Raw genomic sequence first — 12,814 nt, 5'->3', positions numbered from 1 at the left:
CATCACCCAGAACTATTGTTTGATTTGAGACTATATGAACATAGGAAAAACGTCTGCAATATGGTATGTGCTTAAGGAGGATTCATCCAGTCATTCCAAATATCAGAAGAGCAAGAGGAACAGCCTCAGTAGCTCAATGTCAAGTCCTCCTTTACTCATGATCAGGTATTTTTATAAATGGCTGTCTTAGTCATGTTTACAGCTCTCTGTTTATTCCAGTCAGAAATCTAACTGGTCTCTGGTACAGATTCACAAACAAAGAGCAAAAAATGAATAGCTTTTTCTTTGAGCCAGTAAGAAGTTATTAAATGGCCAACTGACACCTGTCTCTCTTGTAAATATTTGGACTACAAAGATGAAGAAAGCACAGTCCCTGACATCACATCCTTATGTTTTATAGAATAAACATATAAAGTAATGGTTAGTTCTATATAGAATAAACATATAAAGACAATCTCAATATATTATTATTCGGTGCCATGGAAGCAGAGGAAGGGCTCTTAATCCAACCTATGTAGGCAGGTAATATATCAGGATAAGACAATATGTGATTTGGTCCTTGAAAAAAACACAAAGGCATTGGTTGTGTCAAAAGGGGATGAGGGTGGGATGGAAGCTACTGTTAGCACAAATGTGTGAGGTCTAGAGATGTACTATGTGCAGTGGCAGAAGTTCAAGGTTCCAATGTTAGGAGGAATTTGGACAGCAGGCACACACTGCCATTGGTTGGGGGAGCTAACCTGTAAAAATAAGTTTATGCTATTCCTTTCTAAACAATGTGTCTATTTCTGTCATCCTAGGACTTGCTTTTTCCTCCTTCTTGTGTTAGGTACCCTGTATCCAGAATGCCTTGATGATTTTGTCAAGAATTCTATATGCTCTTATATTGCTTTTCAAATATGTTATATGATTTTAACAATGACTAATCTCCATATTGTCACTTTAGAAAAATTGCTGAAAATTTGTGCTGTCCTTGCCCACTGTTTCAGTCTGTTTTGCTGCTACAGAAATGTCACTGGGTAATTTATTAAAAAACAGAAATGTATTTCTCACAGTTTTAGAGGCTAAGTACAAAATCAAGGCACCAGCATTCAGTGGCTGTTAGGGTTGCTCTCTCTGCTTCCAAGATGGTGTCTTAAACTCTGCTTCTTCTAGAGGGAAATAAGTTCTATGTCCTCACCTGGTGGAAGGGAAGGAACAACAAAAATGGCTGAACTTACTCCTTCAAGTTCTTTTACAAAGTGAGAGTTCCTTGCAGCCTACTTACCACTTAAAGGCCCCACACCTCAATATGATGTACTGGGGATTAAGTTTCAACAAGTATTTTATTTTACCTATTTTATTTGTTCATTTATCTGTTTAATACTACTGGGAATTAAACCCAGGGCCTCATGTGTACTAGGCAAGCATGCTACTACATTAATTTTAAAGCCCACAACATTAATTTTAAAGGGGACATAATTACTCAAACCATAGCTCCCACCAGCCCCTACAACCCTATTACCACCCCTTATATAGCTTCTATATTTAAGAAGTACCTAGAATTTGGTGATTCTGGGCACAAAGTTTGGGTAGAATATAAAAGGAAAGGAACCTATAGAGTTTAGCAGAGACCAACATGAAGGAAAAACTTTACGTGTAGTGGTAAGAAACTGGGATTTGTTCTTTAGTCGAATGAGCATTGACAGTTCTTAAGCAGAAGGGTGGCCAGTTAAGTCTCCATTTTAATTGGACTTCTCTTGCAACAGAGGTGAAAACAGATAGGAGTGTAAAAACCTAGGAGGCTATCCATAGCAAGTGTCCAGGCAAAAGACAATTGGAACATTATAAAGGCAAATTGGATAAAAATGAAGTGGAGAAAATATTCAATTGATTTCAAGCTGATGAAATTAGTAAGACTTAATGACAGAGAGGGTCATGGGAGCAGGAGTTACCTAGGGGCAATCCGTCACACCAAGACTTCTGGCTTAGACAAGTAGATCAGTAGATGGTCCAGAACTTGCCACCAATTTGAGAAAATGGAAGAGTCTGTTCAATCAATTAGTATTTATTAAATAAATGACTGCAGGTCAGTCACTCTTCTAGGTTTGGAGGCTGAAAAGAAAACATACCCCTGCCCTTTCTGTGGTTCTCTTATAGCTTATCAATGGTAAAGCAGAACAAATAAGCACATGAAATATGACTTCAAAGGCTGGGGTTGTGGCTCAGCAGTAGAGAGCTTGACTAGCATGCATGAGGCCCTGGGTTCAATTCTCAGCACCACATAAAAATAAATAAAATAAAGGTATTGTGTCCAACTACAACTAAAAAATTGAGAGAGAGAGAGAGAGAGAGAGAGAGAGAGAGAGAGAGAGAGAGAGAGATGCAGTCTCAGTACTTTGCCCAGGTAGGCCCTGAATTCTTGAGCTCAAACCATCCTCCTGCTCAGCCTCCCAAGTAAGCTGGGACCGTAGGCATGCTCACCATATCCAGGTCTCAATAGACAGGGCTATAAGCAGGGTGCTGTGGAAATGCAGAGGACAGGACCCTCTTTTAGTTTCCTTACCAGGACAGAGAAGAAGCAGATTTGGGGAAAATATAGTAAGTTTTTGATATTTTGATATCTGTATATTGTGTAACTTTTGTGGGGGGGGGGGAGATGGGGGAAGAAGAAGTCATCCAGAGTTTTAGAAATGCAACTTTTAGAGTATCTGGAGAGTCTCGTGGGGGCAAGACTGTACAGGTTCAGCATATAAGGTGAAGCAGTTAAAACATGAGTAGAACCCCAATGAAAATAATTATCAGTAGCTCACATTCTAAAATTATGTTAATTTTTAATATAAATTCACATCATATTTTAATTGTTTTTTGGAAAGACACAATAGAAAACCAAAACAACATCCAAAATTCTTACAAATCTTTATCATATGAAAGAAGTGAATCCCATCCTCTCCTGCGCACACTCTGCGTTCATTCTGAACAACAGTAAACAGGTAAAGGCAATTTTTAAAGGGTTTGACACAGGAATTGGAACATAATCATATTTTAAAAACCAAAATTATTTTATGGCAAAAAGCCAGCTTGAAGATTGAGGTACATTTTAAATCAAAACCAACTTTTAAACTTTATTTTTGAAAAATGTATCAGTTTTGATGTTCCCCAAGAAGAATTTTCCCGGTCAGGTTTTTATGTTCCTGTAAACCACAACTGTCTAAAGAACTGAAAACAAGCCATCCAGGCAAGGAAGTGGCAGAGAGCTATCAGCTAATGCCAGAGCTGCAGGAAGTGCTCAGATCTGCCTGTCATGAACAGCCTGTGGTCTGACAGGAAACAAGAGCCTCGTGTGCCACCCAGAGCACTTAACTCTCAGATGTGTGATTGAGGAGGTTAACATATAAAACTGACAATGAAAATGGAGGCTCTGCCAGGATTGTATAGTCTGGAGGTTGCTTCTGTTTAGCCAGAAAGAGCGTGGGCATGTGCCAGAGAGAGGCATAAGGTTGTTTGATCATCCTGATGTGGAGGTCTCCTGTTCTAAGGCTCCTGAGCAATCACTCTAAAGCTTGTTTTCCTGAGTGGGTGAAGACTGGAGGTATACCTAGGACTTGCTTCCTACAGCCTGGCCTTATTGCTCCTCAGCTGGTGTGGAGATAAGGAGGAGTCTGTCTTTCAAAACAGGATAAGAGCCTGAATCCTGGAATGCAAACTTGAACAATTTCGCAAAACGAATTCAACTTCCCCAACTTCTCCACCTTCATCACTCTGCCATTAGCACACACCAAGGGTTTTTTAAAGTAAAAGGGGCTGGCTGACGTGTAACTCAAAGCTAAAACTCCTTTGTCCTAGCACAAGAGAGCCCTGACTTTAATCCCCAGCACCAAACAACAACAGAAGACAAAGACAAAAACCCAAGTATGTGACTTAGCATATGCTTAGATTTTGGAGGAAAAGGGAAGCAATCTTTTAAAGGTATTTGCCATACTAAGGCTGCAAACTGCTATAAGCCAGTCCCCAAATTATCTTTCCTCTTTTTAGGTATACATATTATACATATCATAATACATCAAGACATAGCACAGCTTTTAAACAGTTTTATTTTTCTTTCTTTTTTTTTTTTTTTTTTTTTAGTTTTTTTCCTACAATGAGCACTTTGCTCTCAGAGTTATTTTTGACCCATTTAGCTAGGTGTCCAATTTAGCTTTTAAATTTGATCATTTTTGTTACTCCTCTTTCAAATGTTCAAACATATGGATACCTATTAATTTATTTATTTATTGATTGATTGATTGGAGAGCTTCCTCCAAAAGCTTTCATTCTGTTGTACTGATTCTCTCCAGAGAGACTGGAGTCTCAGTTTTCTTCCCATTGTCATCCTAGGAGTTCCTTTATCTCTTACCTCCATCCACTGACCTCTATCCAGGACCTTCCATTCTTCTTATTTTTACCTTTTGGTGAAGTATCCTTGGTAGCTTTCTGATGTTTCTGAGTTTATACTCAAGGGGTTGTGTGCAGCAAGCCAGCTCTTTCTCATCAAGAGCTTCCTCTACTTGGCTGTAATGCCTTCCATTCTCAACGGCTGCCACAACAATATTTCCACAAAATATAGTTATTTTTAGTTTTTTGCCTAATGTCTTCATGAAGTAGGGTAATTGCAGCTATAAACTAACAGGTAGAGAAAGGAAGTAGATGATCGAGTAGTTAGATAATTTTGTTCTTTATATTTTTCATTGACATACAAAAATTAAGAGGAGGTGGGTGCTGGTTCTTCAAACACTGTGGAAGTCCCATTAGCCAAGAGGAAGTGGCTTGCCACAATGGGAGGAGATGCAGTAATCATGGTTTGCCACCTTTTTGTCAGCACTTTTGTCATCAGAAGTAACAATCAGAAATCTGAGCATAGATCCCTGTATCTGGAACACATGGTGCTTTTTTGCCCACTCTGGCTCCCACAAGCTCCAGGCAAGTTCCTCCTAGAACATGTGTGAGCATGGCTGTCTGCCTGGTATGGGTCTTGGGTGGTTGCTCCGATGGTGAAAACTCAACTTGATTAAAAGTAACCTCAATTTACCATCTAATGCTTCTTCTGGAAATTTCAAGCTTCAATAAGCTCCAGAGTTTTAAAATGGTTATGTCAGGTAGACTGTACCAATGCAATTGTTGTGTATGTAGGGAGATAGACAAATTTTTGATGTTTTTCCAGAATCCCTTATTTTTAAAAGAATAAGCTATCTTGCATTGCCCAAGGTCCTTTTTTTCTTGAAGAAAAAATTATGAATACTATAAAGAAGTTTTCATTTCCCATATTTGCTGATCCTTGCACCCAGATTTAGACATGGATTATTACTTATAATGCAAGGAAAAAGAACAAGGAAAAGAGGGACTCATCTAACATTATCCACTGTGTACCACTTTCTTTCCTTCATCTTTTCATTTAACTCTTACATTAATACATAAAATAGCATTATCAATATTGAGAACAGTATCACTAAGCAATCTGCCAAAAGTCACTTGCTAATAAATCATAAAGTTAAAATTTAAATCCAAGTTTCTTTGAGCACAAAGTCCATATTTTTTCTATTACAATCTGCTGTGTATTTCTTAGTCATAAAGAAAATGTGTTCTTCGCAATGAAAATTAAGTTTATTCTTATTTTAGTTGTTCCTTGTTTGATTATGTTAGTCACTATTTGGTCTTTACCCAGCAAGTACATTTATTAAATGAAAGAAGCAGGAGGAGCAAGATGTGGATAAAGAGCTTCCATTCATAGGTGGGTAACACTCACACTTGCAGGTTCGACAACACTGAGATCAATGGGCTAATTCCATAACTGTTGGCTTCTGTTAATTCTAGACACACACCAGCAAGTGACATTGATTTCAATTCCTCAGGGAAATGAATTTTAATAGAATAATTTAGAACAAACTTAAATTGGAGAGAAGTTCTTATTTAGGAGTTTCTTCTGACTTTTTGTGGAAAAGAAATATTTCTGAAAAGTCTAGGTTAATTAATATGGTTGAATTTGAATAATCAACTGAAAAATATTCCTTATTTAAAGGTAACTTATTGTGACTTATTCTTTAAAATAAAGAACTTAGCCAGGCATGGAGACACATGCCTGTATCCTAGCAACTCGAGAAGCTGAGGCAGGAGAATGGTAAGTTAGAGGCCAGCCTCAGCAACTTAGTGAGGAAAGATGCTGTCTGAAAATAAAAAATTAAAAGGACCAAGAATGTGGCTCAGTGGTAAAGCACCTCTGGTTTTAAATAAAATCAAGTGCTTATTCCATAATTTAATCTTTTAATTATGAAGTAGTTTAATTCATATTTTATAGTAAAGTATGACTCCTATGTACTGTTTTACCATATAACTCTATATGTAATTACACTTTAAATTATGTTCCCTCCTTTTTTTTTTTTTTGCAAATTCTCAAATATCCATGGTTCTCTAGAAGTTAATGAAGTACACTTGTTAGTTATCTTAACACACAACTACTCCATTCTTTTAGTTGTCACTTGGAAATTTCAAATGGTAAATAGTAAGCTATAAATTAATGAACAAACTATGTTACAGGAAAAATGAAATTTCTTTAGGTAATTTGTATAATTCCTTTAGGCTATCTTAGACTTTCTACATGACTCCTTTTATATCTGTGCTTTCCTATACAATAGTTTCTAGGCACTTGTGGCTATGTAAATTTAAGTTAGATGAAATTAAATAAAATTAAAAATTAATTCTTCAGTCACACTAGCCATAACTTCAAATACTCAGTAGCCACTTTTGACTTCTATATCAGACAACCATATTGCACAGAATGAATATAGTACATGCCCATCATTACAGAAAATACCATTGTACAGAGTTGTTCTATGATGCAGAATAGACACCAAAATAATTCACCTCTTTATCTTTAGTCTTTTTCTCTGCAGTATTCCCAAAGATTGTAACAATGATTACCACAGAGTGGTCAACAAATATTTGTTGAATGTTAAATGGATGAATAAGTAACTAGAAAACAAGAAGTATCAAGTTTCAATTCTAGAATACTCATTGAAATTCAAGGTTAAAAACTAGGTTAAGGGGCTGGAGCTGGAGGTAAGTGGTAGAGCACTTGCCTTGCAGGTGTGAGACCCTGGGTTAGATCCTCAGCACCACATAAAAACAAACAAGTAAATAAATAAAGATATTGTGCTCATCTACAACTCAAAAAAAAATTTTAAAAACTAGGTTAAGATCCAGAGAGGTTTTGTTTTTGCAGTGCTAGAAATCAAACCCAGAGCCTTGCACATGCTAGACAAGCCCTCTGCCACTGAACTACCACTTCATCTTTGAGAGGGAGGTTTTATGTAGAAAATACTGTATAATTACATACAGTTCAGGAAACAGGAACTTGGACGAAAATCATTTTTATGTTTGCATCCAATCTTAATGGGCGATATATGATCATATTTAAAAGTTGATTCATTTCTGTTTCCCCAGAGATTACTATTATGTGCTAAGGTTAACTTCATTCATGTTCATGCTTTTATACCCTTAACAGGCACATATTATTGACAACATGTAGTACCAGTCAATGTGTTTGCAAAACAAATATTGATGATTACTGAGCAATAATTTTTACATTTTTTCTATAACTTACTATTTTACCTAAATATTCTATTCCATACATTTTATTTTTGTACATTTGGCATTTAACAATTGCTTTATAGCACACAAGTTAATGATTATTTCACAATCACATAAAATATCCAAGTGTGTGTATTTGTGTGTGTGTGTGCATTTTTTTTTCCTGTGAAGCTTTTTTTCCCCCTAGTACTCAGTCCTTTACTATTTTATAAATGATTCAAAAGTCACATTCAATATCTCTTCTCTTCCTCTAGATTTGGGCAACATGCATTTTTTTCTGTCTCTAATATCTTCTTTGGCACTTCCCATCTTTAAAATTACCATCATTAAAATGAACAGAGTGGGGCTGGAGTTATGGTTCAGTGGTATAGCGCTTGCCTAGCATGTGTGAGGCACTGGGTTCAATTCTTAGCATATAAAATAAAATAAAGGTCCACTGACAACTAAAAAATATTGTTAAAAAGATTAACAGAGAAAATCCAAAATTATCTTCAGGTATTATTGTACACGCCAGGAATATCTTAAAAAAAAACCATAGGGACCTGAAAAAAATTGAATTAAAGGAGGAAAATGAAGCTCAAACTCTTCCATTTCTGTTTTTAATAGAAGTTTTAAATGCAGGACACTATCACAATCTGTTTTGAAGGGGAAAAGAGAGTATTTTTCACAAGCAGAAACCCTATGAAAAAGGATATCATTTATAACATCCTAGATATTTAGACAGTCTTCAAATTTCCATAATTGTTATTTGTCCTTGATCTAAATTATTTTTTAAGGATGATAAACAAAATGTGTGTGTTTTCCACATTAATTTTGGAATTTAACAGGTGGGCTGGGATTGCTAATGCTAACTGTAGTTGCAGGAGTGCGGGCAGCAGGTGGCAGCAGCTCCCACTCCAACAAGTGGAATCAGAGCAGGTCAGGGCACCCTTGGGGCCTCCCTTGCCACAGCCTTTCCTATCATAGCTCCTTTCCTATGTGGAAAGAAAGGTGATATCCCGCACAAATCCCACAGACTTTGGCAAAATACACAGGGTTATTTTGTGTCCTATTTACATAAAGAGTGAATAACAAAATTAGGAAAGGTGGATTTTAATCTTTGGAATTTCTCTTTTTTAAATTTAAAAGCCCCAGTGCATTCAATTTATAGTATACTTCCCGTGCCCATCTCTTCTACCTTCATGCATTATTCTAAGTATTATCCAAGTTTTTCCTTTCTAGGGAAGTTGGCCATACTTTTATACTTTTTGCTGCCTTAAAAAAAAAAAAAAAAAGACAGGTTCTCCCTAAGTTATCCAGGCTAGCCTCCAACTTGCATCCTCTTATCTCAGCCTCTCAAGTCTCTAGAATTATAGGTGTCTGTCAGCATGCCCTTTTTTGCTACCTTTTCTTAAATAACTATAGATGATAATAAAGGTATTAATGAAAAATGATGATAAAAATGACCACTTATTAAATATGTGCTATGTTGTAGTCTCTCTTTTGGAAGTTTTACACATTTTCTCTAATCTGCACAATAATTCAATGATTTAGGTTGACTGTTTTCCCCATTTTATAGATGTAGAAACAAAGCACAGGAAGATCAAGTAATTAGCCTGAAGTCACATAGATAATAAATAGAAGAAGTCAGACGAACACAGAGACCATCTGTTTGATCTTAGAGCCTGTGCTGTTCATCATTGCTGACTGGGGACAAGAGGATTCTAATCAGGGAGGCAAATTCCTGCTCATATTGAATATTTTAATTCTGCTAGGATACAAGTTGCTTCAAGCTCTTTAAAGTGTACATATTTCCAAAACTCCTTTTGAGGAATATAACCACAGGTGGAAACTTGAGGCCACTGGCAGAAAGTTCAGCATGGAAGAGACATTTGATAAGGATAAAGTTTACCAAGAAGACGAACCCCAACTTCCTCATTTATTATCTGTGGGAGCTTGGCAAATTATGTCACCACCCAGCCATTGACTTTCCTCGTTTGTTAAATGATGAGAGTAATACTCAATGTTGTTGTAAAAGTTAAATGAGATGACACAGTTGAGTTCCCAGGATACACTCAGTACATTCTTAGTTACTATTAGTTCATGTGCATCAAACCTCAACTGCAATGCTAAATATACCTTGGGTAGATGGAGCCTGAAAAAGTAAGGAGGAGAATAAAGGACAGCAATTGGACGTTAGTTATTAATTTTATATCTCCCTCAATGAGAGTCTCAACAATGAGTACATAACAAATGCTTGTTGTTAAATTGATGAGCAAACAAATCCACAAAATTACATAGCCAGTGGCTATTTTACATATGTAAAAATTTGCACAAGTATTCCAAATGCATTTTAAAGGACTGGGGTTGAGACTGTATTGATGATCCCAGGAAATTTACTTATGACTAAATAAGATTCATGGGGGCCCCTTTTTTATTTTTGGCTCATAGGCCCCCAGTTTTTATTTGTAACACCATTTCTTGCTCTCTGATATATCCATGTTGTCATGTTTAAAGATAATTTATCAAATTAACTGGTTCTCTTCTAGACCCAAAATGGAAGATGCTTGGGTATTTGCAAAGCCCAATGCCATTCAGGCTGTTGGGGTCATGTCTTTTGGTGAGTACATGGCTTCAAAAGGCCCCTTCCCAATAATGAGTCACCTATTCACTGAAAAAGATCTATTTGATATATATGCCTAGACGTCTGGTATACTAAGTTTTAAACTTCCTATTAGCAGTGTATGACCTAATTTATGATCAAACTTTTCTCACTCATTACTAAAATTTGCTTCAATTTGGAGAAATCCATTTCTCACACAGAAACCCTTATAGTTATCTTGTTTCTTAATTTGGAATTCTAGCAAGTGTTATGGACTTCTTCAAAACTTGCACACAATGTACTAAGAATTGGCTGGATATCTAAAGCAACTCTGTGTCCCAGATGGCAAAGGAAGTCATGCATTGATAATTATGGTGTTGTTTAGATTTTCCTTTAGATTGGAAGGGTCATTAGGAGAAGGAAAGTGGGAGAGAAGTTTGGGTAGTCTGGTTTATATCAAGACAAGATACAACATAAGCCTGATATGAATGAAGTTTCTCATTTCTAGACTCATTAGAAAAAATGTTTTCTTGTATACTTAGTAAAATAATATTTTGAACATGAGTTGATTGACATTCTAAAGTAGTATTCATCTCTAAATTACAGAATAAATGAAAAAAAAAAACAACCTGGACTTACTTCAATAATGCTTCCTTTTTTCTTTTTTTGTGTTACAGCATTTATTTGCCACCATAACTGCTTCTTAGTCTATGGTTCTTTGGAAGAAGCCACAGTAGCAAAATGGTCCCGCATCATCCATATGTCCATCTTGGTTTCTGTATTTATCTGTGTGCTCTTTGCTACGTGTGGATACTTGACTTTCACTGGCTTTACCCAAGGTAAAATGAGAGATTCAGTTCCATGGTATTTTGGTGTTCATGTGGATTGGTACCAATACACCCAATGTTCTACTCAATTTTTAGTACAAATTTGTCCACTGTTATTTTTGAAATAATCACTCTTCCACCCATTCTTTGCTCTACCCTCCTGTCTCTCTGCTGTTTCCTCAAATTTCCCCTCTAAACTGTTAATCTTAGTTCTGTGGTCCATAATCTCTCCTTCCATCCTCACTCTAGGCTCACGAACCCAGGTTCAGGTCCTCCCCTTACTCTACTGCATCTTCAAACTCAACTACCAAAGGCCTCCTCATGCTCAAAGCTGATAATCTTCTGGGTTCTGTGTCTCCTGTCTCTTTCTGAATCACCTAACAGCACTGAACAACCTTTATTTGCTCAAATTTCTTCCTACTGTACTCTCATTGTTATTCTTTCTGTTGATTTTTCCTTTTTTTTTTTTTTTTAATTTGACCTCTCTCATCCCCTAGTCACCTGGGTGATTAGTTTAGGCAAGTTGCCTGCTTCTCTGTTAACAAATTCTCTAGATGTTTGCATCATTTTAATTCTAATCCAGACTTTTCTTATCCAGACTTTTTTCTTTTTCTTTCCCAGCCTGTAGGGCATTTTTATTGAATTGTTCCATTCTCCTCTTAATTACAAAACATCATCTTTTCCATAAAAGCAGTCCTTTCCCTTCCTCCTTCCAAAGTTACTTCTCTTTTCTTGTTTTCACCCAGGTGCAACAACTGAATCATCCTTTCTTAAAGGGCCCTTGACCTTTTCATTCATTCATTACACTCCTATGAGTGCAATATGAAGGGTAGTCTGACAGCAGGCCAAGGCTGTGATTCATGTATTTCACAGCTTTTGCAGGTCTGGTGTCTCACTTGACCTTCAAACAACCCTTGGAAGGTTAAGTGGAATAACTAGTTTTACCTCCTTTTAAGACACAAAGAGTTGCAGTAGCTTGCCTATGCTGGTTTGTGACAAATTAGAGAAAAAGTCTTCTGACATCCAAGTCCCATTTTCTTTTCATTCTCTTCCAGCCTCCTCCATTTTCGTCTACCATGACCCACTAAAAGCTGTCTCTTACCTCCAGCTCCTCTGGGCTCAGTTTTCTGTGACACTAGAATATTCTTGGGAGAATGGCTGCCTTTTTTTTTTTTTTTTTTTTTTTTTTAACAGAGATTACAGGTCACTGTGATTGTACACAGATATTTCTCAGAAAATGAAGAAAGATGGCTTAATAAATAATGAATAACATGATACCAATGCAGCCAAAATATAATACCTGTGTGTGCCAGTAAAGAGCAGTTAAAAGGGACCCTGAAGGTCTTGATAAAAACTATTTCGAAACATTGGCATGTGTCACTATTGCTACACAGTTTGTCAAGATGAATGGCCTAAGGGTTCTGGTCTGTGTGGGACCTTGGGTTTTAAATGCCTCTTCAGTAAAACATAAACCTCTTTTTTTGCTAGTCACACCTTCCTGGTGTGTGTGTGTATGTGTGTGTGTATGTGTTTTTTTTTGTTGTTGTTTTTGTTTGTGTGTTTTTTTTAATAAGTGGTAATTACTCAGTATAATTAAATCTTTCTATCACAAAGCTGACAGGTGTTTGATGTGGTGGTTGTTGTCCTTATTTTTCCCCTGGCTCTAATTCCCTAAAATATATTTCATTTCAAACTGGAATAAACTGACCCTGGTCCTTCAGGTCATTTCTCCTTAGGCAAATCTGGTCTTGTTTGTACAAACTGTGTGCTGCTTTGCTCCCCTTGATGAGTAGATAAAGTCCAG

The 12,814-nt window shown here is 36.6% G+C and overlaps 1 protein-coding gene across 2 annotated transcripts in view; it reads left to right on the top strand.

Annotated features, from left to right (window-relative positions):
• Slc38a11 (solute carrier family 38 member 11) overlaps positions 1-12,814 on the top strand; it is a 51,125-nt gene that overhangs the window by 23,424 nt on the left and 14,887 nt on the right. For both annotated transcript variants that reach the window (XM_026393100.2, XM_026393103.2), the window contains 2 exons: positions 10,131-10,201; positions 10,861-11,022. In XM_026393100.2, coding sequence (XP_026248885.1) covers positions 10,131-10,201; positions 10,861-11,022 — 233 coding nt within the window. The remainder of the gene's footprint in view (positions 1-10,130; positions 10,202-10,860; positions 11,023-12,814) is intronic.

The sequence above is a fragment of the Urocitellus parryii genome, chromosome 1, assembly GCF_045843805.1.
Source record: "Urocitellus parryii isolate mUroPar1 chromosome 1, mUroPar1.hap1, whole genome shotgun sequence".
Taxonomy (NCBI): domain Eukaryota; kingdom Metazoa; phylum Chordata; class Mammalia; order Rodentia; family Sciuridae; genus Urocitellus; species Urocitellus parryii.
Note: the sequence above shows the minus strand (reverse complement) of the source record. Positions and strands in the feature narration are given on the sequence as shown.